Here is a 27,844-nt window from a genome sequence, read left to right on the forward strand (position 1 = left end):
GTGAGGGCAATGGCTGAGCTCAGTCCAGAAAAGGAAACAGACATTCCACATCCTACACACTGTGTATATCAACTTATTACTGAGGGTTAGACGTGCGAGTAAGGATGAAGGCCCAGGAATGGCTCCTGCTGACCTGTTGCCTGTTCAGTCTGTGCTTAATCGGAGGTAAGAGGACATCAAAAGCTCAAAAACTGTACTAATATATGGCTAAGACGCAATGCCGTGTGCTGTGTGTGTGTGGGGGGGGGGGGGGGTTTGTGTAAATATGGATTTACATCTGCCAGCACCTGCTAAAGTTTGAGCCTTTTGTTATGTCTTAAACTCCTCCGTCGATAAAAGTTACAAAAGTAAAAATAAAACTTTAATCAAAAACATTAAAGCTGTTGGTGCTGATTCAAGCAATATTTTTTCTTTCTTTCCGAACAAGCGTGTCAGTGTTAACTATAGTTTGAGTCTGTTCTAGACCGTAACACAGCACTAAAATGAATCACATTCAGAAAACCAAAGCTGAGCTTATTTTATTGTACAGAAATGACATTTTAGATAAATAGATTCTTCTATTCTGTCTTCTACCCAAACTGCTTACTGTATATAATTCTCTGGCTATAAAACTCCTACTTTTGTTTTAGAGCTAATTTAACCAAAGACATTGAAATTTCTAAATAGAACTATGTCGGATATTGCAACTCTGGACAGGACGAGTAGTTAGTGAGAATGAGTAAAGGAATACAAAAATGGAAAAGTAAGGGCACCCCTGGGGTGCAGGCTGGCTTCAAGTATGACTTCAAGTCATGCAGTACAGCTACAGAGTCATGCAGTACAGCTACAGAGTCATGCAGTACAGCTACATAAAACGAGCAAAAAACTAGAAAAAATAGAGCTAAGGACATAAAGTGCAATATAGTGCAACAGTGTGAGACAAGGACAATGCAAACAGACAATACAAAACACTACAAGAGAAAAAATACACAAAGTACACAAAATAGAGCTGCCCAGTGTCCATACTGTATTATAAAGTACATTGTAATCATATACAAACTTATGGAGTATCAGCAGTTAAATGAGGTATTGAAATGCAGTGTTTAAAAACAGCAATTGGGAGTGTGTGTGTGTGTGTGTGTGTGTGTGTGTGTGTGTGTGTGTGTGTGTGTGTGTGTGTGTGTGTGTGTGTGTGTGTGTGTGTGTGTGTATGATTGTAGTCTTTGCTGGTACATATGTATACTGATTTAGTGAGCTAACGACTATAATCAGTTATGAATTCATTTAGATCTTTACAGTAACAGTTGACTTAATGACTGGAAGGAGTTCTACATTTCCTCATGTATGCTATTTTTTAGGTTTTAAGCTTTGGGTTTGTCTTCATGCATTTGCTCGACAGCTCCTCCAGATTGTTGGATCTTGAAAATGATACTCATTATTAGTTGGAGGCTGGTTTGATGCTGCAATTTTATAAAGTTTTGGTTCAGAAGAAAAAATATTTCCTTCTTCTTCTTCTTCTTCTTCTTCTTCTTCTTATTATTATTATTATTATTATTATTATTATTATTATTATTATTATTATTATTATTATCCTTTTCTTCATCATTATCATCATCATCATCATCTTCTTCTTCTTCTTCTTCTTCTTCTTCTTCTTCTTCTTCTTCTTCTTCTTCTTCTTCTTCTTCTTCTAATTTCTCCCATTATAAATAGATTAACATGTTGTGTGACAGCTTGATGCCTCAGTACTCAAAATTTATTTTAAACTAAATTTCCAATTTAGTCAGTTCACCTGCAAGTTAAAAGGATCCTACAGCCAAAAAAAAAAAGAAGCCATCGAAAGTATTTGTCACGTGCCAGTATTGAGCGCCAGGCCGTCTTGGCGGCTGCTAATGGCGTTGCGGTGCGGGGTGATGTTGTCATTTGTTCTTGTCAGAGTGGATCCTGGAGGGCTGCGGCTCTGTGAGGTTTGATGGATGTGGCAGCGGTGAAGCTGCCGCTTATAAATGCTCCTAACCTTCAAAAACAGGGAAACAGGACTAATGCATAAAAACATCAGGCTCATCATCTTTATGGAGCTAAAAAACAGGCTCCATCAAAAATTGTGCATTGTAGAGAGTGTAAGATTTTAATGAAGGCCACAGGCTTTTCCTACTCGTCTCATTCAGATGGATCTGTGTATTATTGGTTATTGCTTTTACCATTTGGGTTCTATTTGTCTTACTGTGTCTTTTTAGAATAAAATGTTGAGGAAAAAGAATATATTTATTTTGTTATTCTTGTGCACTTTCCCCCACAGAGAGCTCAGATGCAGAGAATCAGCTATTAAAGAAGCTTTTCTCTGCTTACAATACGAAAGTGCGCCCGGCAAAAACACCAGAGAGCAAAGTGGTTGTGAGGATTGGTATGACCCTGGCATCCTTCGTCAGTCTGGTACGATCCCATGTTTCATACACACTGTCTAAAAAGTTTATATAGTTTGTCTAGGGATGAGTTTATCTAGCCCTAGTCTTAATGTTTGCCTGATAATGCATTTGGGGATGAAGCATATTCTTTACAAAAAGGAAGTCTAATGAATTAGTCTAACATTTCATCTATGAGCTGAAGCATTCTCATGTTGTAGGTAAAGATGTTATTTGAGTCTGAAAGAAGTTTCTTCATCATCAATCAATAATGTTTTTAAATCCGAAGTGACATTGTATTGTGCAGGCATTAGTTTTTAAGTTGCATTTTAACTTGCATTGCCAAGCAATGGTGGTCAGATTTGTAAAAGATTAGACTATGTCTTTTGCACCACTGAGAGATATACTGTATATGTACCTATTGGAATATTTTACTTTTAAACAAACTGAAATACTCATTTGTTTGTTCTTTAAAAAAAATCTATGTGTCGCTATGGTCTGTATTGTAGTTATGCTCTTGCTGATGTATAGGGGTGATCTTTGTTACATAGCCCACTACACAGTTAGAGCTACTGTAGTTAACAGCCTTAGCAACTACAGAAACAGTACTTGAATAAGCTAACTAGCTAACGATAGCATTGTTTGTCTACATTGTCTAATGGAGATAGTGTTTACTTTCAGCATACTCAGCAAATTAACATGTTCAACACTTAACAACTGATAAACAAATGCATGGCATAGATAAACAATGTTTTTGCACTTATGTCAATTGTAGATATGTATGAAATTCATTTGTAAAATACTTACTCGAAACGTTTAAGGAAGGGATGTGGTAGCTTAGTGGTTAAAGGACTAATGCCCATGTCTAAAAATTTGCCACTGCTGGTCTCCTGAGCAAGGCCCATATCCCTGAACTGCCTCAGTCGTATAAAATGTAAGTAGTTCTGGGTAAGGTTGTGTGCCAGATGCTGTAAATGTTATTACTATGGAACCTGTACTTTATACGCAGGTAAGGGCACTTATGACTTATACACAGGGCAATTATGGGGGGAAAAAACTGCCCCGTGTGCCCATGCTAGTGGTTTGTCAGTGCTTATGGTGAGAGTTGTGAAATGATCGATTATTCTCAGGCATCTGTGAAACATTTAAGCACTTTTCAATTTAGTTAATCTCCTAAACTACTTCTCCTAAAAAGTGTCTGTATATAGTAAAAAAAAAAGTAAAAGGGACAATAACCAGACCTCTTTTTTTTTATTGCCTCTGAAAGCTTTTTCTTTTTACCTTTTTTTTTACCTGAGCGACACACTGTGTCCTCCTGAGTGTCAATATTACAAGGATATTAAAGTACCATTTCATGAATATCATACTGTAATACTGCAGGATATCTGGACTGTGTATTTGCTGACAGGTTCTCATTTGGCTAGTAGAAAACCTCAGCACTACACACCACTATTTTATTTTTTACATTTTTACATTTACTGCATTTGGCAGAAACATCTATCCAGTGAACGTCATCCTTTTTCTGAACTGCTTATCCTATACAGAGGTGCATGGGTCACTCTGGATGGGGTGCCAGTCTGTTGTTGGGCACAATCACACACAATCACACAGTCTCTCTCTCTCTCTCTCTCTCTCTCTCTCTCTCTCTCTCTCTCTCTCTCTCTCTCTCTCTCTCACACACACACACACACACACACACACACACACACACACACACACACACACACACCTGAAGCCTGGGAGAACATACAGACTCCACACACAGGGCTACCCGCTAAGTCACCCTGCCCCTTCCTTCTCCCCCCTTAGAGCAGCTCACACATCCTAATACATCTCATTTTTTACATCTGAGCAGTCAAGGGTTAAGGCCCCGGCTCAAGGGCACAGCAGTGGCAGCTTTGCAATGATGGGATTTGAACTCACTTGAACAACCTTTTTTGAAAATAACAAAATTGCTCTTGGTTGAGGCATTTACATGTGTAGAGCTGAAGAAACGAGATCCATTGTTTTTTGGGTTTTTTTTTTTTTTTTGCCTTAACTGGTTTTGAACTCCATCTGTAGTCCGCTGAGCTACGGCCTCGCGCTCTTGCATAGAGCTTTGTAAACCAGTTGTAAGGTCTACTTCAGTTACATCTCTGAAAGGAGACACTGTGTTTGAGATGAAGCGTGTAAGCTCAACATTCTTATCCATTCAGATTTTTTTTTTTGAGCCGCTGTGTCTGTAACTGAGTTCGGCCCAGCTGTCGTTGTCAGTGTGCATCTCTGTGTATGTGTGTGTTTGTGTTGTGTGATTCGTCACACAAACTATTGGCACCCACTGTGTTAGACAGGTCACAGTATCCTCTACTTCCCGTCCATGGATTTTAATAGCCAGTCTCAGATATCGCACACATACACACACACATCCAAATGCATACACATGACGAGAGAGACACAAACATGTCTCAGTCTGTCTCACTTTTTCTATTTCTCTTCCTCTTTCTGTAATAAACAGATCTGGTAGCATTTAATAATCCACTATTAACGACAGCTGCCCATGCATTGTATTGTAAAAAACAAGAAAGAAAAGCTTCAAACAGTATTTGTGAAATATAACAAATCAAATAGAATTCATATATTCAATTATAACTAATATTACTATATATCCACATGTACCTTGTACTGAGCTGCAGCACATCATATTCAGTTTGAGGCTTTTGGTGTGATTTTTCTGTGCATTAAACAATTCAAATTCAAGTTTTATTGGTCACATACACAATCATTCACACTACAACAGGCTAGAATAAAATATATGTATACAGATAGGAAAGGGGAAAATATATAGAAAATCATTTCTGTTATAATAATGACTTAATTTATAAGAAATAATAGAATTTCTGTTATCATTTCTGTTTTAATAATAATATGTAATATATGAAAACAGATCGGTTACAAAATCATTAGATTTCCACACGAATTCATCTTATTTCTTTAACTCCGTATTCAACAGACTGGAAAATACAACAGGTCAGTTGGCATAAAATATTGTTTATAACACATGAAGCCCACATTCCCTCTTCTGAAAAAAATAGTTTTGCATTTATCCTGAATGAATCATGTTTTAAAAAATCAGCAGCTGATTGAGATGTGACTTGCTCCAGATATGATGCAGGAGTTAAACAACTGCCTAGCTTGACACACAACCTTGACGTTTTTAGTTTTTACACCACAAATGAAGTCGGATTAGGAACAAAGGCAGAACATATGTCCTTCCTTCATTCATAATTTCTGTTATTTTATAGTATTGACTATTTGTGAAGTGAATCCTGTAGTACTTTCACATGTAAACACACACACACACACACACACACACACACACACACACACACACACACACACACACACACACACACACACACACACTTTCAAGCAAACTGTACTGTGTGACGCCATTAAAATTCTGTATATTGTTACTCCTCTGGTGTATATAAATAGGTATATCATTGTATTTATCTATTGTGGTCTGTTATTATATGTAAACTGATCCACTTAATCATGTATCATATACCAGAGATATTTATCTGGCCCTTATGTATTAATGGAGCAGGTAATCTCATATTCCTCTTATGACCAGTGGCTTTTATTATCTCTTGCTCTTAGTATACAAAATGGCGGGTTGTGTATTTGTGCGATAAGTTGTACATCTTTAATCTTCAGTTTCCCCAACCCCCAAACGTGTGTGTCCTGTACTGGGGGTCGAGCCAGCTGTCTCTCAAACATTCCTCTGCTGGTTTTAAATAGCAGCTCCTGCATGTGTCCTGCCATGCCCTAGCTGTTCAAACAATCCCACCGGATCACACGGGAGCACGGGGGCAGAATGAGCTTTTCCCATTCCTCAGAGCATGTTTCATGCTAATCACAACTACATAACCACCTGTTGTACAAAATGGTTGGTCTTATGTGAGCAGAGGCTCAATATCCAATCTTCCATATACATACGTATTTCATATCAAATGGTCAGGTACGTACATAGTAGTAGCTCGGTGATGAGGACGTTCTTCTGAAAGACAGACAGACAGACAGACAGACAGACAGACAGACAGACAGACAGACAGACAGACAGACAGACAGACAGACAGACAGACAGATAGATAGATTTAAAACTAAGAAAACCATAGAGAAAGGTAACAGAGAACTTATAGTTTCTTGGTCATATGACAAGCAGCATTTTGTTGTTGTTGTTGTTGTTGTTGTTTTTTGTTTCGTTGTGTGTGTGTGTGTGTGTGTGTGTGTGTGTGTGTGTGTGTGTGTGTGTGTGTGTGTGTGTGTGTGTGTGTGTGTGTGTGTGTGTGTCTTTGGTGTTTTGGGGCTGCGGGTGGAATATTTTCTATTACTTAAGTGATAAATGTTGTTCCACAGATGTTTCAGAACATTATATATATAAAACTATTAATGGTTGAAGAGTAGTTCTTTGATCACTTATAAATATAATAATTGGTCATATAATAAAGTGTCCAAATCCTAAATGATTAATTGTGCAACATTAATTCCAGTGCAACCTTTAAACTGTGTGACGTTTTCATGCAATTTGCCACAAATTAGCAGATTTCTTCTCATGTAATCCATTTTAACCACCACAGAACATGAAAAATGAAGAGATGACCACGAACATCATCCTGAACCTGGTGAGTGCTGTTACTGCTGAACTGTGAGATGCTTTTTAGCAACAGAGGGAAATGGCAGCAGACTGGACAAAAAAACAACCTAATATTTAACCAGCTCATCATTTCAGTTTTGGAAAGACTTATTTGTACATTATGTGAAATGCCAGCCTCAGGAGCACAGCAGATTACTGAGCTCAAATGCCAACACAACACACAAGCATCCATTATGCACAAGCTCTGAACACTAGAAACAATAAAGAACAAATTATGCAAAGAAACCAGCCATTATTATTCAAATGTCCCTGATATTATTCACAGACAACTGCACACAGAAATTGCACCCAGTATAATTAATGGTGGAGGTAGAAAAATTTGAAATAACGTGATGAAATGATGAACTGGTTTGATTTCTCATTTCCGAGGTGCCTCGCTTTGTTTCCTGCATGTTTTACAAAGCAGCCGGAAAGTATTCACAGTGCTTCACTTTTTTCTTAATTTTATGTTACAGCCTTATTCCAAAATCGATTCAATTCATTATTTTCCTCAAAATTCTACAAACAATACTCCATACGGACAATGTGAAATAAGTTTGTTTGAAATCTTTGCAAATTTAATTTAAAAAAAAAAAAAACTCATAAGTATTCACAGCTTTTGCTCAATACTTTGTTGAAGTCCTCTGGCAGCAATTACAGCCTAAAGACTTTTTGAGTCTGATGCTACAAGCTTGACACAGTGATACTGGGGCAGTTTCTCCCATTCTTCTTTGCAGGACCTCTCAAGCTCCAACAGGTTGAATGGGGAGCGTTGGTGCACAGCCAAATTCAGATCTTTCCAGAGATGATCAATGGAGTTCATGTCTGGGCTCTGGCTGGGCCACTCATGGGCATTCACAGAGTTTTCATCCAGCCTTTTCTTTGTTATCTTGGCTGAGTGCTTAGGACCATTGAAAGATGAACCTTCACCCCAGTCTAAAATCCAGAGCTTTCTGGAGCAGGTTTTCATCAATGATGTCTCTGTACATTGTTATATTCATCTTTCTCTCAATCCTGACTAGTCTCCCAGTTCCTGCCACTGAAAAACATCCCCACAGCATGATGTCACCGCCACCATGCTTCATTGTAGGGATGTTATTGGCCAGGTGATGAGCAGCACCTGGATTCCTCCAGACATGGATGTTTGCTAAAGAGTTCCATCTTTGTTTCATCAGACAAAGAACTCTGCTTCTCATTTTCTGAGATGGTTGTTCTTCTGGAAGGTTCTCCTCACTCCACAAATGCCGGAGCTCTGTCAGAGTGACCATCGGGTTCTTAATCACCTCTCTGACGAAGGCCCTTCTCCCCCCGATTACCCAGATTGGTGGTTCCAAACTTCTTCCATTTACGAATGATGAAGGCCACTGTGCTTATTTGTACCTTCAATGCTGCAGAAATTTTCTGTACCCTTCCCCAGATCTCTGCCTCAATGCAATTCTGTCTCGAAGGTCCACAGACAATTCCTTGGACTTCATGGCTTGATTTGTGCTCTGACATGCACAGTTAACTGTGGGTCCTTATATAGACATGTGTGCGCCTTTCCAAATCATGTCCAATCAACTGAATTTACCACAGGTGGACTCAAATCAAGATGTAGAAACATCTCGAGGATGATCGGTGGAAACAGGATGCAGGATGTGGCTTTTTATTCGCTTTTTAAAAGATTTGCAAATATTTCAAACAAAATTCTTTCATGTTGTCATTATGAAGTATAGTTTGAGGAAAATAAAGAATTGAATCCATTTAGGAATAAGGCTTTAACATAACAAAATGTGGAAAAATTGATGCACTGTATCCTTGTGTGCCTTCAACTTTTCTGTTCCAGACTGGTCCAAAACAAATACAGAGAAAAAGAAAAAACTGTTGGATAACATTTAGGTCTGATTTTATTGACAGGAGTGGAACGATCACCGTTTGGCCTGGAATGCCAAAGAGAATAATGGAATTGATGTACTGCGAATTCCCTCAGCAAAAGTGTGGCTCCCGGACATCGTTCTTATTAACAAGTAAGTGTTTGTTACCATGATATGGACAAGCGATTAGAAATTCAGTACTGATTCAATTCTGTACAAAGTCACCACACACTGATAGTTTTCATTAAGGTAACACAGTACTGGTCATTTTTTTCGATTTTTATCTAAAATATGTCTATAACATGTTTACTCTTAAATTGTAGAAATTAAAATGTAACCTCTCAGCAGTGATATATATATATATATATATATATATATATATATATATATATATATATATATATATATATATATATATTTCATGTTTTTTTTCTTTTTTTTTTCTTTTTCATATCACGACTTCCATTTTATCTGAACGTTAACAACAAATGAAGACTTTAAGCTCCACCCCTTAGGACATCATATACAGTTATTTTTATTTTGAAACTATTTTATTTTATTATTTTATTTTTTTGGGGCAAGTCGTGGCCTAATGGTTAGAGAGTCTGACTCGTAATCCTAAGGTTGTGGGTTTGAGTCTGAGGTGCCCTCGAGCAAGGCACCGAACCCCCAACTGCTCCCCAGGCGCCGCAGCATAAATGGCTGCCCACTGCTCCGGGTGTGTGTTCACGGTGTGTGTATGTTCACTGCTGTGTGTGTGCACTTTGGATGGGTCAAATGCAGAGAACGAATTCTGAGTATGGGTCACCGTACTTAGCCGTACAGTATGTCACTTTCACTTTTTTTTTTTTCAAACTTTTTTTAATTTATTTTTAAATCAATTTGTTTTCCACTGTAAGAACCAATAATCCAATTTTTTAGATGAATATATTCATGAAATGTTACGAGATTTCCTATCCCTATTTATAAGCCTTTTCAAAATGTTGATCATTGTTGGATTTTATACTGAAAAACATACCAACAAACTGTTCTGTGAAACTCTTACTGTGAAGTGTATTCACTGTGAAATGAAGATTTTAATTCCGCAGTCAAACAAAGATGAGATTATTATTTACACGCATTTAATTATAGCCGCGGCAAAAAGTTTTGAGAATGACACAAATATTAATTTTCACAAAGTCTGCTGCTTCAGTGTTTCTAGATCATTTTGTCAGATGTTACTATTGTACATTTTAGTATCAGCACAAATTCGTAACTGTCAAAGGCAATATTGACAATTACATTGTTTATGCAAAAAGTCGATATTTACAGTGTTGACCCTTCTTTTGCAATTCGCCTGGCATGCAGTCAATCAACTTCTGGGCCACCTCCTGACTGGCAGTCCATTCTTGCATAATCAGTGCTTGGTGTTTGTAAAAATTTCTGGGTTTTTGTTTGTCAAATACTTTTCTTGTCCCAAATTTTTTTGGCCACAGCTGGAGACAAACCTTATTGCCTAAATAGGTGTACATTTAGGGAAAAAATCCAACAACAATATTTGTAAAGCTACCTACTGTATCTTGCTTGGCATCGTTCTCCTCCTAACGTTCATAAAATATTGACGCAGATATAATGTACAGGCCCTGGTTAACCTTGTATTGTTATACTGTATATCATACATAACAAGATAAAGTTGATTAAAAACATTTTCCACATGCAATTATAGCAATTAATAATAGTAATTGATGTGTATAGCGATAATTTTCCATCACAGTAAACCGTGAACATAAACACTAACACACTAGATGTTTGATCAGCTAAATATCAAACCCCCAGTGAGTTTGAGTCAGGCATGATAGAGGATGGATGAAACCGGTGTACTGAGAAACTGCAGCACAGCAACCGTACAGTCATGTAGAAAAATCCAAAATATATTTATTGTCCAATATATATTTTATCTATGTAATTGAAACATGTTGAAATCTCATTAATGTACCTCAGTCTTTAATTGTTGTTGGAGTCAGCAAGAGTCCACACAATAACTGGTATTAATGACAATCACTTTGCAAGCCCTAGGTTATTAGACATCCTGCCAAGGGTTTTGTCATTTTTATTATGATTATATGGATCATTTTACATATAATAACAATTTAGAACACAATAGCAGCACGATTTATATAGAGAAACACACTGATATACCTATTTACATAAACTAGAGCTGTAACAATATAGAGTATCAATATACAGTTTCAATGCAGCAAAACTAAGCAGTGTGTGTGTGTGTGTGTGTGTGTGTGTGTGTGTGTGTGTGTGTGTGTGTGTGTGTGTGTGTGTGTGTGTGTGTGTGTGTGTGTGTGTGTGTGTGTGTGTGTGTGTGTGTGACCCTGTAGAGTTTAAGATAGATGGAAGCATGGGTGTTTTAAATCCGTTCCTCAGATGTAATGGAACACCAGTGTACTGGTAAAATTGGTTAAAATCATGTTCAACTGATCATATTCTGCTTTATATAATGGAAATTGTAAATTTATCAGTGTAGTTCAGCTTATTGCCGCTCAATGCATAGAGTATTGCTAGAGGTCTGATATCACCACTTACCTTGACCATATAAACAGGTATAAGTTTCCGGAGAATGTCTATAAATATATTGCCCATAGCAGGCTATTGAAAAATAGAAATACTTATTTAGAACTACAATTTCTTAAAGCACTGAGTGTCTACTTTGATATGAGCCATTAACCATGCCATGGTAAAGAAATTCAGTGCTGAACATGGAAACCTTAAAACAGGCACAAATTCCATTTTATTTTGGTCTCAGGAACAATTTATTTGAAAACACTGAAACTAAAAATTGCTGGATCAGATTACTGGAAGCTGACATTGTGTTTTTGTTGGGAAATATATTTATATAGAAATAGAAAAAAGAATTAAAAAGGTAAATATCTTGTTTGCGTGAGTATTCAACCCCTCATATTAATGATTGGAGAAGGTTTTGGGTCAAATGAGTCTCAAAATTCACCTTTCAGCAAGACAATGATCCTAAGCACAAGGCCAAAGCAACACTGGAGTTGCTTAGGAAAAAGATAAATGTCTTACAGTGACCCAGTCAAAGTCCTGATCTTAGTTCTACTGAGAATCTCTGGCACTATTTGAAAATTAAAGCACACAAGTGTAACCCAACCAATCTGAACTACCTGGAGAAAATCTGCAGAGAAAATGGCTTGATCAAATATTAATATGCTAGGATTGAATAATTATTCACACAAATGTCACCTTCCAATAATTGATTATGAGTTTCAGTGTTTTCAGTAAAAATTAAATTTCAGTGTACCATTTAAAATGTAACAATATGAGAGAATTAATCAGGGGTCTAAATATTTCTTAAAAATATTTTCAAGCCTAAACTAACTTTTTGTTAAGCTGATAAACCTTCATGTTAAACCAAGAGCATTGTGTCCATATCTGATGTATCTATTGGAGAGAAAATACAATATTCGAGTTTCAACCTTCAAGAAAATACAAGTTTCTTGTCATATCCATATCCAGGAAATCGAGACACTGTGAATTTCTCATTACATTATTATATCACAGCTTGCATAAAAGACAGCAACAACTGCACTGTTGTTTCACAATCCTATAAACTACACCAGCAGGTCTGTTGACAAGAAAAGGTTATTTCCAGTTAACATGGTGTCAACTGTTCAAGAAAAGGAGGTGATCGTATCTGGTTAACTCCTTCATTATTGACCCTGTGAGCCCGCAGGCTGATGGTCAGTGGTCCACTACATTAGCTCAGGTTCAATATCCAATATGTGTTTCTCAGCATGTTCTATAAAGTTGACTCAGCTAAATCATGTAGCGTTTTCACTTTTGTAACTGATGTTCCTGTATGTTCATGGAAAATGATCCATGGTGTTGATAGTGAATGTAGATCAAGTGAATTACTGTAATTAATGTAAAAACAGAGTTATTGTTCAAGAACATGCAAAAGTTTATCGCATGTATTTATGTGAAGGTATTTACGTCATCTTTTTACTCATTTGTTTGTGTGTGTGTGTGTGTGTGTGTGTGTGTGTGTGTGTGTGTGTGTGTGTGTGTGTGTGTGTGTGTGTGTGTGTGTGTGTGTGTGTGCAGTAATGACGGTGTGTTTGAGGTGGCTCTACACGTTCATGTTCAGGCATACAGTAACGGCAGGGTGACATGGACCCCTCCTGCCATTTTCCGCAGCTCATGTGGTGTAAAGGTAAGAAAAAGTGTTACGATTTATTAAATATACTGTACAGAGCATTTGGATAGTGAAAGGGTGTGTTTTTTCTATTCTGAACCCCAGCACACTGCATTTGTAACCACTGGAACCATGATTATTAAATTAAACAGCAGAATCTCAGCCTTTAAATTTGATAAAGAAAGTTTTATTCAGCTTAGGATGATTAATCACCTTGGGACTATAAAATCTATCTCTGACATTTTCTTCGTTTTATAAATGTAGAGATATTTATTCATGCTTTTATTACATCTACACTGGACTACTGTAGTTGTCTGTATGTGGGACTTTGCAGAGGTCCTGGCTACAGCTTTTGCAGAATGAGATGAAGCATATTACTCCTGTGTTATCATCTCTTCACTGGCTGCCGGTTCAGTTTAGAATTGACTTTAAGATCTTATTATTCGGTACCAGCCACCACATCATATTTCAGATCTCTTAAGCCTTTATACTTTGTCTAAGCCTCTGAAAATCAAATGTTGTTGGCTACCATTTGGTCTAAACAAAAGTCAGGAGTCCCCATCAGTGAAGTCTGAGCTGAAAACACATCAGAATAATTGAGTAGTGATGAACTGAGTAGTGAAGATATTTGTTATGAATTTGTGTTGGAGTTTATGATGTTGTTAATGTGTGTATTGTGTGTTTATTCATCCATGTTTGTGCTAGCTATTTTACTATTTTTCAGTTTCCTAATCGTGAAGCAATTTTGTCATCTCTGTTGTTTTATTTTTATATAAAAATGAGACCTCTTTAACACTGTATAGATTCACAGGCAGAGTGAGGATCCATGTTCATAAGATTGTGTTTTGCATTAATCTGAGCTGGTTCTCCTAAATTTCTCACTGCTTCCTTTGTTCTCTCTCAGATACTCATTATTGCTTATTCTCTCTCTCTTTTATCTTTCTCTGTTTCTCCCTTTAACATTTCAATATTATTTTTGAAAACTCACATATATATGTTTAGGTTGCTTTTTGGATGTGTATGTGTGTATTAAGCTACGTTCACACATGCAGTGATTTTATTTGTGTAAGTCGGGATTTACTCTATAATGAATTCACTAGTAGGTGTTCTTACCACTGGTTGCCATAGTAATGTTGTTTATCAGTGTGCCGCACAGCTAGTATTCAGAATCACATTTCTTGTAGATAAAGTGAAACATTCTGGAGAGAGATTCAGTGTTTGTGTATGAACTTTGGCAGAGTATGTAAGCATCATATCACACAACATGAAGGAGAAGCAGCGCTTGATCTGTGTGTCTTCATTACCATTACACCAATTCGCTCCAGGTTTGCATAAAGTTAAACTTTTCTCAAATTTCTTATGTTGCTGGACACACCTACATCTGGTCATCAACAGGGTTGCTGTTGTTCTTGTCACCAGAAGTCACCCGCTCTCATAGAAAACGAATGCTCTCTGGTCGCTTTCTTGCTGTAGGTTTCACTCACTATATGTGCGTGATACTAGACAGGTAATATAAAGTATAAGATACAATTAAGAGTGATTCAACTCATAGTATGACATATACACATAAATGTACTGATATAATATGCATACACATATAATATTAACACACTGACCCTCTTAACTCTGGTCTCAGACTGTGAGTGTTTATCCGTCTCCTTAAATCCTTCATTTCATTTTCCAGGTGACATACTTTCCGTTTGACTGGCAGAACTGCACCATGGTGTTTAAGTCATTCACTTACGACTCCTCTGAAATGGATCTTCAGTACGCCCTCGATGAGAAAGGCAACGAGATACGAGAAATCATCTATGATACCAGTTTCAGTGGTATGAATACAAACAGCTCAGACAAGCCTTGACAGACTCTGAGATGAAAAACTGAAATTAGATCTGCACTTTTTATTTTAGAGAGCATTGGATGAATAAACAATATTCACACATGAACACACACCTGCACTCTTAAAACTTTACCTCTTCCAGAGAGCGGTGAATGGCATATCCGTCACAAGCCTTCCAGAAAGAACGTAAAGAAAGATGACCTGTATGAAGACATCACCTTCTACCTGATTATTGAGCGCAAACCCATGTACTACGTATTCAACATCATTCTGCCCTGCATCCTCATCACGATCATCGCCATCTTTAACTTCTATCTTCCACCTGATGCTGGTAAGGCCCAACACCTCAAATCTTCTTTAAGTTTACCATGATACCTTAGTAATTCTTTGGAACGATCTATTGGAAAAGTCATTTACCTCTTTTTACCAAAGGCCAAAAAATAGAATATAGAAATGTTTTGGGCTTCCAGTCTTCAGCATTGAATTTCTTTGTCATGTCACATGTGGAAAGTAGACACTCAAAGGTATTTGTTTTTAGCTAGCCTCCTAGGAGCAATATTTCCATAGAAAAGAAAAAAAAACAATGCTTAGTTTTTTTATACAAATCTTACTATCTTCAGTAAATGGTGATATCAAACCCCCAAGTGCTTGTTCACGGGCAGCTACAATTTGAAGCCGTTATCTTCAACCAGTAAAATTGTGTGTAAGGTTACAACAAAGGTAAAAACATCTCACTGAAAGACAACAGTGTCCTGATTCATTTTATATCAGATTTGCAGTGAAAAACATAAGCTATTTGTTATATACTGATAGATAAGTTGATTTTCATTCCACTGGCAAAATGGAACACCAGTGTACTTATGAAACTTATTAATGTAGGCCAACATTATTCTTCATGTGCAGATGTTGTTTTGTTCGATTTAGATTGCTGTATTAACTCTGGTTCCAGCCAGATCTCAATTTTCTAATCAACATGATCTTTGCTTGAATAAAAACAAACAAAACTCTTTTTAGTTGTGTTTACAGCATCATCCACATCGACATCGAATGTTGTTTCCCAGACCCCCTGACATATGTGATCAGATTTTTACTCAGTCATGTCTACTCATTATGAACTTCCTCAGACATCCTCAGCCTTAGACCGGACAACCGTTCTCACATTGACAGATCTAACGTAGTGGAGCTTGTTTGAACTGCCTTTAGATTGATCTTATTGATTTCCTTTCATTAATCAAATCATCGTAATGATTTTTTACTTAAAAACTAAATACTTCAACGAAGCAGTTGGCCAGTCGTATCAGTGTAGTAAACAGTAAGCTACATTTAATTATTTACCCAGACATCCATCCATCCATCCATCCATCCTTTCTTTGTACTGCTTTTCCTACACAGGGTTACAAAGAGCCTGTGCCAACCCATTACCCATATATAAAGACATCAGATTAGTCAGGGATATTTAGGCAAATCTTTTATCAAATAGAAAACTTCTACAAAAGCAGCTATTCATTTTCAGTCTGTCAATGACCAACATAATCACGTGCAGTTATTTAGGAGCAGATTAATTAGTCCAAAATATAGCCTAAGCACTTTGATCCTAAAACATGAAGCCATATATCATAGTATAAAGCGTGGCTGGAAATCAATGACCAGGTTTCTTGTTGTTCACTGTTCACTCTACTACCAATGCAGATGGAGACACAAACACTGTGTATATTGCATCACTCTATATTAGATGCAGTATATAGTTAACCCTATATACCCTCTACGTTGTGAGATGTTCCATTCATTTAAACGGTTATACACTCTGATCAATCCACTGGTGGATTTCTAGAGGTTTCTAACAGCAGTATCACAGCTCATTACACTAGTTTCATTTATTACCTGGGTAAAATCCACTACATGTAGGTGATTAGATCGTGGAACCTGACCTCAGTAACCTCTGTGGGAATGCCTCAGGGATGAAGCTGCACATTAGAGAGTGCGTGATTTTCCCTCTTATTATGTGGGTATGGATTTAGAGAAAGCTGTTTGAATGAAATAGCTGTCCATTAAGGATGAGTGGATATGGAATGGGGTACAGTTATTCTTAGCAGTAAACTTACTATTATGTTTGCCAATGGTTAAGAACTGATTACAGCTTGAGCATGACGTCTCCTTCCTCTTTATCCTCCTTTTATCATCTCTACTCAGGAGAGAAGATGGGTTTGTCCATCAACGTGCTGCTGACCCTTACCGTCTTTCTGCTTCTGTTGGCCGATAAAATCCCTGAGACATCTCTTGGAGTCCCCATGATCGTCAACTACCTGATGTTCACCATGGTCCTGGTGACGTGTTCGGTTATTCTCAGTGTAGTGGTGTTGAATCTGCACCACCGCTCACCAAGCACTCATCAAATGCCCATGTTGGTGCGCAAGGTTAGCCAACAGTGCAGTACATTTCACCATTCGCATTACTACACTACTCTCCTGAGTTATTCTGCTGCATCTGACACGTCGATATGCAACTTTTCTTCACCAGATGTCTTTAACAGACAGCCCTTAATAAGTAATTTGAAATTTCTGTTGAATGCCAGTTGTTCAAACGCTGAATCTTAAACACATCTGGCTCAAGTTTTTAGATGCTTCTTCTCTTTGATTTGAAGTCATAGATTTAAAACTCCTGTTCTGCTTGGTGAACGTATAGACTGATTTGTTTCAATGGCTGATCTTATTTCAGCTTTGTAATGCAGCTGTATATTTGCCATAGTACACAATTTTTGTCGTATTGACAGAAAAGTCTATTGCAAAGAGGTTAGAATATGTGAAAAGTGTGAATATGAGTAGAGGTGAGTAGAGGTGATTCTGTCCTTGCAGCAAGCTTTGGCCACATTTGCTAGGTTCATGACTTTCCTGTAAAACTGCAGATTTGGAAAAATACACTGTTCAGCACTTTTTTTACTCTGGCTTGAAACGCACACACACACTATTACAACAAAGAAAAACATTAAATGACATGCTAACAAATGAACCACAAAGGAAAAGTAACATTAAAACAACACACTATACACACTGGGAACAAAATACTAGTTTAGAACAGCTCATAGCTTCACGATTAACGAAAAGCTTAGCCACGCCATTTGGCCATCATGTTTCCTCTTACTTACACTTTACATCCCTGTGATTGTTTCACTATACGTTCAGTAACAGTTTAATGGAGGAAGAAAAAGAAATAATATGTACTACATAAATGGTCACTGGTGTACGCTGCATAACACTGCTTAAAGTATGCATCAGGAACATTATAGTGATCAGTTCAATCTCAGTCAGACTCTTCATCTAGAAAGCTGTTGCTCTGAGAAGACCGGTGTAAAAGTTAATAGGCATTTTAAAGTAATACATCAAGCACAGATTTGCAGGGGGGGTTGCAATACTAGACGAAAGAATGAAATAATGTTTTTTAAATTCAGAAGCAAAAAACTTTAGCTGTTCGGTGTTTTCATCAGTGTGACCTGCATCTTATAATAGATGGATCAAAACGCATGGTCCACGTCGGTCGTCTTCATTCATTTTTCATTTTAAAATGTTTTTTTCTTGTAATACAATAAAATGGGAAATTGATAGTTTTTTTTCTAGAATTTTTTTTAAATGATTAATTTAATTGTTTTTAATTATTTGTTGTTTTGTTTCCTCAAATGTAGAATTTATATATTCACAAATCTGAAGATTTAAAAAAGAAAACATTTCTGTGCAAACACATATGTGGCAGCACAAATATCTATTTTCTGTATGTGTACTCTGTTTGTTTGTTTGTTTGTTTTTTGTTTTTTTATATTAAGTATATCATTAAAATACGATCAATAAATATGAAGAACTAAATGTTCTTATGCTTAACGATATGTTAAAGTTTATCATACTCTTACATTTGCAGCAGCTGCAAAACTGTACCCATTTTCTTATTTTTAAAAGCACACAGTGATCCCTTTACATCAGGTATGAACAGCAATTTTTAGTCTGTTTTTCTTGCTGGTACACGTCTGGGTAATTCATTGCTTTCATTACTCCAAAATGAAGCTGAAATATTATCAGAGCTTCGGGTAATAGTTATTGTTTTAAACCCAGTTTTGAACCCAGAAACATCTAATTTGTGCAATATATATGATCCAGAAGAGTCACTGTATGTATATATGTGTGTGTGTGTGTGTGTGTGTGTGTGTGTGTGTGTGTGTGTGTGTGTGTGTGTGTGTGTGTGTGTGTGTGTGTGTGTGTGTGTGTGTGTGTGTGTGTGTGTGTGTGTGTGTTCACTAATTGAGCCCTCATAACATCAAATTCTGTCTCTTGCTCTTGTCTTCATGTAGTCGTGCCTGGCAGCTTCCCCTGTCTGTCCCCTAGCTTTAAATAGTTGGCAGCTGTACACCAGCCCACAACTTTTTAATTATCTTTCAAGGTTATTCGAAGGAAAAGTCCAAACACAGGGTCTAGCACTACAGTCTTAAGTCATTTCTGCCCGGCTATATGTACAGCACTGATTCTGTAACAAACGTACAGAGTATGCACTTTAAACTTTCCTCTGAACAATGCATGACAACATTCAACATTAGCAGTAATTAAAACACACTCATCTCATGCGTGAAACATGGTGCATTCCAAAAACCTTTGAGAGCTCACCAGCCTTTCATTTGTCTTTCCCTGGAAAGGTTACTTGTTATATTTCAACACGTACTCAACCCTTTTTTTTCCACACTGGCCCCTCGTTTCTTGTCAACACTTTTAGAGTACAATTATACACTCGAGTAAACTTTGAAAGTTCAAACCAGATGTTGCTTGATTGCAAGCAAGCACCTCACATACGCTGTTTATTGTTAAGAATTTCAGTCACTTCGGTTAACTGCTCTCATTAAACATTTAGTAATTATGGGAAATTTTATGAACACTATTAAAAGTGGTAAAGTAAAAGGTTTAGAATTTGAGCTGAAAATAACATACAGTTACAGACAAAACTTTGATATTATACAGTAACTACTTCCATTATGGTCTATTTTATGCAGATTTTCATCCATGTACTGCCCACATATTTGGGACTCCTAAGGCCTAAAGTGGAGACACCGCTCTCTCTGGAGCGCCCACACAAAAAGGAATACCACACAAGCATCAGCCGGGCAGCAGACGAATACTTCATCCGCAAGCCCAACACTTGTGTGCTTTTTCCCAAACCCAACAGGTAACACCAAATGAGCTCACCATGAATGTGTGAAGCGATGGCTTCAGTTAGTCTTTAACAGAAGGGGTCACTAACAGAAGGGTCAGCCCAGTCGTGAACCAAATATCCTGGTATATATTGACTAAATATAAAAATATACTGTATTCAATGTTTATTTTAAAAAATGGACAAAGTTCAATCCATTTTTTTAAACCATTTTGGCTTCCGTTTAATGAAAGCAGAATGTTTAAAGACATGAGTGTTTATTCATTAAAACAGTTCACAGTCTGTGGCACTCATCGAAATAAATGTAATAAGCACAGTTATGAAGCAAAACGTCTTCTTTAAACTGAACTGCTGCTTATATGCACATTTTTACGTAGCAAATCCTTTACCATTTTAACTTGCTATGGAATGAGAGATGAAAATGCATAGCAATGCTCCTAATGCAAAATGTCACTACTGCTCTCAGATAAGCTTTTGCTATTATGTTGTACAAATAATAGATGGTATATAATAGAAGCATCCAAGAGGTCTGTGCTTCTTTCTGCTAAATCAATGTAGAAATGTGAAAAAAGCCTAGCAGATTATATAATTGACAGATCTTAAACATATAGACACCCTCACATTATAACGCAGTGGAGCTTAGCCATATAAAATACTAGAAGTATTTTAGAATAATAGCCTTGTTGATTAAATGCTCGTTATTATATACAGTTAGCATAAGTAGTTTTATTCATTTTACAAATTCGCTTTATAATACAATGCTGGTTTAACGCAAGCCACATGGAATTTATGCTTCCGAGTGGATAATAAGTTCAAATATGAAACAATTTTTTATCTATGCATTTTTATATCTATATTTTTTATGCTTTTTTATATAAAGTATATGTCATCATGAGTGTCTGCCCCAGACTTGCTCTGATGCAGAATGCTCATTGCCAGAAAGAGAAAAGAGAAAAAGAGACTGTATCTGTATCCAGGCAATGACACGGGAATGTGAAAAAAACAATACCAGTCAGGAATATAGGTGCAGGTTGAAACACATTAACTCAGGAAGGAAATGTGGAAATTGGAAATTGTTGAAAAGAGCAGAGGGAGAAAAATGAGAGGGGGAAACAGAGGTGAAAGAATATCTGGGAGATTTGATGAAGCTGCGGTGCTTTGCGCCTTTTAATTGGTTTTAATACGTGTCTTGGCATCTCAAGCAGCTTGTCGTACTCAAATTATATTTGATTAGTCGTTTGCCTGCTGACCCACAGCTCAGGATCTACAGTGAGACACACCACAAGAAGATATAAGGCATATGCAGTGAACCTATCAGCTTAACCATATCAGGGTTAAGGCATAAGAATTATGAAGTATTTCCTTACTGCTGCACAGATTTAAGACAAACAGGCAGCCAGGGCAATAATTCATAAAAAGCACAGTAGTGTGCTTTCTCTTTTGCTGAGTGCACTTTTTAACGGTCATGAAGCAGATGACAGAATGATATTTCTGATCATTCTTAAATGTTTTCAGAATCTATAGTATCCGAAAATCGCAATTTCCAACCCTGACCATGCTACAGTACATATATTCAGGCCAGGAGCCAAGCGAGTAAAATTGGCTGTGCTCTCTGGGACAGAGGAAAGCATAGAGCAAGGGAGGGAGAGGTGGTTTACTGTCTTTGAGTTGGCTAGCTTAACATGACAAGGAGGAAGTACCTCAATTCACCTTCCCTGGTCGGAAGCTATAGTATGATGGGGTTACTAGCTGGTAAGTAGTGGAAAATAGCTAGTAAGTACATGGAAATAGCCAATACCAAAGGGAGGAAGAAGAAGTTATAATAACATTAACCAGCCTGTCTGGCACTCTGAAAACCATGAGACAGTCAAAATGACTAAGATTTTTTTTTTCTATAACATCTCTCTCTCTCTCTCTCTCTCTCTCTCTCTCTCTCAATACAGTTAGCTTTATTGGCATGACAAATTTCACATGTATTAGCAAAGCATAACAAACAAATAAATAAATCAACAAATAAACAGATAGCAAAATAAAAGCCCAAAATCTATAGGCATTGCTGATTAGTCGACTACTTCCACTTCCACGCTGCTAAGTAAATGCAGTCTCTTTTTTCATCCAGCAAATAAGATTGTTGTGTATTTCTCCAGTTTAATGAAGTCAGGACAAATCATTTTAAATTTGGTAAAGAATTGTTTTTGAACTTCCTCACATTTAGGACAGGTGTTTATTATATACACTATATTGCCAAAGGGTTTGGGACAGGGATTCACTAAATTCCGGGGGTTCCGTTACCACGAGGTAAAGTGGGCATTTTTCCAAGACCTCCAGAAACACGCCCACTTTACATTGTGGTAAGGGAACCCCCGGAATTTAGTGAATCCCTGTCCCAAATCCTTTGGCAATATAGTGTATATAATAAATGCCTGATCTTTCAAAAAAAAACAGCATAGCTACGACGGATAATGAAGGACAAAACAGTCATACAGGTAGATTTTATATTTTATATCTATTATGCTTTATTATCTTACAGTTAAACTATTTTTGAAAACAAATAAACAACCAAAAACTACGGTTAGGGTTAGATTACCAAATAGGCCAAGCCTACCCGATGATGCAATATCTGTTACGCTGTTCCCTGGAATCAATCCCTGGAAATAAGTGCATCCCGTTTGGGACATCCCTCCAAATCATTGAATTCAGGTGTTCTATTCACTTCCATGGAAACAAAATCAAGCACCTAGGCATGCAGGTCACTCTCAGGAGCTTTATGAATTCAAGCTTGGTACCATGATGTTGCCTCCTGTGCATTAAGTCCATTCGTGAAATTATCTCACTACTAAACATTTCAATGTCAATGCTTAGTGGTATTATGGGAACAACATCAACTGTTGTTAGGCCACGGAAATCACAGAACGGTTCAGCACATGCTGAGGGGCACAGTGCGGTGAAATCTCCAACTTTCTCCAGAGGCAATATCTACAGACCTCCAAACCTCATGTGGCCTTCAGATTAGCTCAAGGACAGTGTGTAGAGAGCTTCATGGAATGGGTTTCCATGGCCAGGCAGCTGCATCCAAGCCTTACATAACCAAGTGCAATGCAAAGCGTCAGATGCAGTGGTGTAAAGCACGCCACCACTGGACACAAGGTGATCAGAAATTCCCATAAACACACTCCTAAACCCTGTGAAAAGCCTTCCCAGTAGATATGAAGCTGATATAGCTGCAAAGTGTGGGCCAACTCTATATTAAACCCTACAGATTAAGAATGGGATATCATTAAAATTCATGTGCATGTAAAGGCAGATGTCCCAAAATGTCCTATATTGTCCTATATATATATATGTTTCATTAAATATTAAGAATGTTAAAAATGATAAGAATGCAAGCAAGAGAGAAAAAAAAATCCTTTTCCACCATCACCCTCACATTCAGACAACGTTCTTCTTTGATTTCTAGAAAAGTTTACACTTTGTAAGACCAACACACAACCACGTATGTACATGAATTCTTTCAAATCAAGACATTTTAATACATACAGTATATGCAGTACTATACATTTAATATTTAATATCCATAGAGTTGAATTCAATGGTATGTATCTTAAGAGATTATTGCAACATCCGTTTATCTGCTGTCAGTAAGACTGGGTGTTTTCTATAGTTCAGTACGATACAGTTTGTTCTTTCTTCGTACAATGGTGTCACTTTTTTGTAATATGTAAACTTTATTATTTAATGGATGGAGTCTCCAATATCAGCACTTTTTGTAACTTTACCCCACCCAAAATGTTTGGAAAGTTGGCAGATTTCTCTGTAATATGAGAAGCTTTATTGTTCTATTATCGAGCTTCAAGAGAAAATGCAGATGACGGAACAACTTTCTCTTGCTTTTGTAACCCAACTACATTAACAGATAACAGGAGCTACTTTAAATGAAATTATAAACTAATAAAAAAAAGTATGAGTTGTCATTCTTTAATTAATTACAATTTTAATTGCTGGTCATTTGGTGTGGTATTTGAGGAAGGAATACCTTGTGATGTGCTGTTATAAGAACATAATTAAGTTTCGTATGACAGCATACCCTGCTGGGTTTTATTCATTATGTCAGACATGTCCGTGTTGATATTTTTTCTTCTCGTCATTACATTCAAAACTTCCCACTTACCTATACATTATCGATCCAGTAGGTGAATCAGAAGAAAAATGCCTCCTAAGCTCTTTTTCAAATCAATATCCATGTTTGGAGATGATTTGTGGTTTGAATGAGACGTCTGTACTCAGGATGCTGTGTGTGTACTGTAGTTTTGACATTGTGTAGGTAAATATAGAAAACAGATACCCTCTGAACAAAATAAGGCACTTAATCAAATGAATTGGGCTTCCCTCTGTAATAAGAGTACTGCTTAGGTCCCTGGTGTATACTTGGAGTCCAGAGTAACTGCAGCATTCCCAAAATACTCATCCACTCATCAGGAGGAAATGAAGAGCTACTCCACCTCCCAGTGGCAGGATGGTGCAATTACTGCACTGTGAGGGCCATCAGATGAAGTTGAATCAGATGAAGTGCTGCTGTAAAAGGTCAGAAGTGGGATGGATGGATAGAGGCTGAGAAAGTCGGGAGGGTTTCATAATGAAACAGATGTTAAAGGACACTCCTGTGGAATGGAGACATGGCACAGCTGTTGTGAGAGACAGATAATCAGCATATAAGACATTTAGCAGGTGGTCAAGCAGTCCCGGGACACCAAAGAACAAAGATGAGAAAGAGCGAGAGATGTGGAAGGATAAAGAGATTTGCTGTCCTCACTTGTAGAAGTCACCTTGGAAGTGTTTAGTGAAGCTTCTGTAATTTGGGATTAATATCTGTAATCAGATCATATACACATGCATGTATAAGCACACAGTAGCTTAGGGTTTGCATTGTTGTATCTTAAGTAGATCACTGCAAAATAATCCTGTTCATTTTAGATGACATGGAAAATGTCTCTCTTGGCTCTTAAAAGAATCTGTAGATGTTTAGATTCGTCTTCTGCCTGCAATTTGTATCATTTCAGAACAAAAAGTCGGATCTGTTCGAACTCCTCTTATCAAGGGTGGAGCCAAACCGAAGGTCCAGAGGGTGGAGACAGCTCACAGTGTGTTTCAGGCTGGATAAATGTGTCAAGCGTTCTGTTTTAAATTGTACAGCGTAGTGTGTGTTTGGGTTAAGTGTTAGGGTTGAGTTAGCTCAGTTCCAGTTCTATCTCCTGGACTTTTGCAGCACGTTTTCCACTGTCTTGCCTTTATAACCCCACATCCATTGTTTTTTAAATAAATGTGAGTATCAAATCATATCAAAAATTTTTTGAGTATCACTTTTAACAATGTCCATTGTCACAAAGCAACTTTATGAAAATAAATCAATCCTAGATTTTAAATATAAATTTATCCATAATGAGCAATTATTATATTATAAAGACTATTGTTAAACTTGATGACAAAAGCTTTGGTACTACTGTTACTTACAGCAGTTGTGTGCCTTTGTGATAAAGAAATACTGTATGCTGAAGTAACACACACAGTAATCAGTAATGAAACTGTATCGCAGGTACCAGCCAGATGGCCTGTGCACTGACCTGCGGAAGTTCATCAATGGTCCTAGTCACTACCTGACACTGCCCCCTGAGCTGAAATCGGCTGTGGAGGCTATCTGCCACATCGCTGAGCAGTTACAAGCTGAGAAAGACTATGAAGCTGTAAGAGGCTCCTTGCATTTACATGCTTTTTAATATTAGCCCTTTATTTCATACCTATATTCAGGGTATCTTTCTGTTAGTTAGTAATCTAACTCCGCCATCTAAATTATTCAGAATGGAGATGATGGCATTTTCTACATCGTAATTACATCAAACTGACATCTATCTGTCTTTAAGCCTTATTTAGTACATATATTTTTAATCCACAGTTCTGGGTTCTGACCTTTGAACCTGTTTGTTTATTCAAGGTCCTGTGCTGCTCCTCTTAGGTTATGTTCCACTAAATAAGGACAAAGATGTTTCCTTGAGAGTAACACCTCCAAAATCATACATAGGCAACACTTTTAATTATTAATAATAATAAAAGATCAAACATTTCTTACTAAGTTCTTTATTTGCAGCATTTTATTTAGTATTGTATATAGTTATAGATGAATTCAGTAGTTTTGAAGGTTCATTTTGCACGTTTATATTGAAATGTTGACATGTTTATATTGCATTGTTATTTTATATATATATATATATATATATATATATATATATATATATATATATATATATATATATATATATATATATATAATCTGTTAAAGGTGGAAATACAATGATTTATGTGTGCAGCTACAGTCTTGTGTAGATTGGGGAGAAAAAAATCCCTGAGCACAGAAAAGCAGTGCAAATTTGTGTACAGCTGAGCAAAGTCTTTGCCCATCTTTGATTTTTTTGAAGACAATTTCATTGACCATACTGCTGTTTGTTGTGAATATGCACTTCTTTCATGTTTTCAACCCCTTCCTCTTCCCATGCCCTTATCATTTATTGATTTTCTTTTCTTTCTTACTCTCCCCTTTGAACCTCAGTTAAAGGAAGACTGGCAGTATGTGGCCATGGTGGTTGATCGACTCTTCCTCTGGATCTTTGTGATCTTCACCACCGTTGGAACGTTGGTCATTTTTGCTGACGCTAGTTTCAATACTACTCCCACTGACCCCTTCATGAGTCCTTGATCCTATAGCGGTCATCGTTCTGACCTTTTGAACTCCACAGCAGTAGGCAGTGTGTTACTTACATACTGCTTGCTATTAACATTTATTCACTTGGCAGATGTTTTATTTATTTGTGTGCAAAGTGATCTGCAAGGGAGGAAATGTCTAGAATATCTACAAATCTGGATGTTAAAGAAGCTGACACATACTGTAATAATATCAATAATCGCCAAGATCAATAACAGAGCAGTGTAAGTAACACGGGTTATAGGATCGACACAGTGTTTTTGTGTCGTTTACTGATAATGAGGACTGGATTATTGTTTTCATGCTTTCTGTAGTAATGTATATTTTTTTTTGATAAACGTCTGAGCTTGATGTGTTAAATAAATAAAATTTGTAAATCAACAAGAAAGCACCATCTGTCAGTCTGTTAGTCAGAATCTGTATGTGATACTGTATATTTATTAAATCTTATTCTCATGTATGTCTGTTTGCAGGCTATTTTAACATATTCATTCTTAACTTAAATCAAGAAATAACTATGTCAAGAATTAGGGGAATTTCCTGTTAAAAGAAAACACCATCCCATTGATCACACAGAGTGAGACAGAAAGTTGTTGTTTTGCTGTTTATCTTTAAAGTGAGCTTCAGGGAGAATGAAAAGTGGTAGGATTTTCCACCTGTTGTTCGACCGTGATCTCGGTGGCAGTGTGAGCGATGTGACCTTCTGATCTCTGATAATACAGCAGGAAAGGTAAAGTCAAGCAAGGACATGGAGTGATACTTTAACTAATGAGTGCTAATGCAGCTAATAATGAATAGAATGTAATACAGCAAGTTAGACAAAGGTTACGTCACACTCTCAATGTGTTACAACATCAAAGTCATCTGTAGTATTTTGATAAATCTCTTTGTACTGCAGAATATATATATTATATATACTGTATTATCAAAGCAAACTTTCTTCCACCACAAACTCATTCAAG

General features: G+C 37.0%; 1 protein-coding gene across 2 annotated transcripts; it reads left to right on the forward strand.

The window, feature by feature from the left end:
* chrnb1 (cholinergic receptor, nicotinic, beta 1 (muscle)) lies at nt 1–27,342 on the forward strand. 2 transcript variants are annotated; one of them, XM_027178322.2, is made up of 11 exons: nt 1–165; nt 2,279–2,412; nt 7,001–7,045; nt 8,953–9,062; nt 13,020–13,128; nt 14,795–14,939; nt 15,093–15,281; nt 17,141–17,364; nt 19,974–20,146; nt 25,722–25,869; nt 26,730–27,342. In XM_027178322.2, exons 1-11 carry the CDS (start codon nt 105–107, stop codon nt 26,874–26,876), a joined length of 1,485 nt encoding a protein of 494 aa, XP_027034123.1. In that variant the 5' UTR covers nt 1–104; the 3' UTR covers nt 26,877–27,342. The 2 variants fall into 2 exon arrangements, with proteins under 2 accessions (XP_027034123.1, XP_047678832.1); XM_047822876.1 differs by lacking the exon at nt 2,279–2,412 and having other exon boundaries at nt 48–165.
* Nucleotides 27,343–27,844: the final 502 nt, after the last annotated feature.

This window comes from Tachysurus fulvidraco, chromosome 1, assembly GCF_022655615.1.
Source record: "Tachysurus fulvidraco isolate hzauxx_2018 chromosome 1, HZAU_PFXX_2.0, whole genome shotgun sequence".
NCBI lineage: Eukaryota > Metazoa > Chordata > Actinopteri > Siluriformes > Bagridae > Tachysurus > Tachysurus fulvidraco.

What these genes read in the sequence shown, in the direction of transcription:
- chrnb1 (XM_027178322.2), top strand. Translation starts at nt 105, where the DNA reads ATGAAGGCCCAGGAATGGCTCCTGCTGACCTGTTGCCTGTTCAGTCTG. An exon ending in CTATGATACCAGTTTCAGTG is followed by an intron (nt 14,940 to 15,092) that starts GTATGAATACAA and finishes TACCTCTTCCAG; the next exon opens with AGAGCGGTGAATGGCATATC. An exon ending in CTTTTTCCCAAACCCAACAG is followed by an intron (nt 20,147 to 25,721) that starts GTAACACCAAAT and finishes ACTGTATCGCAG; the next exon opens with GTACCAGCCAGATGGCCTGT.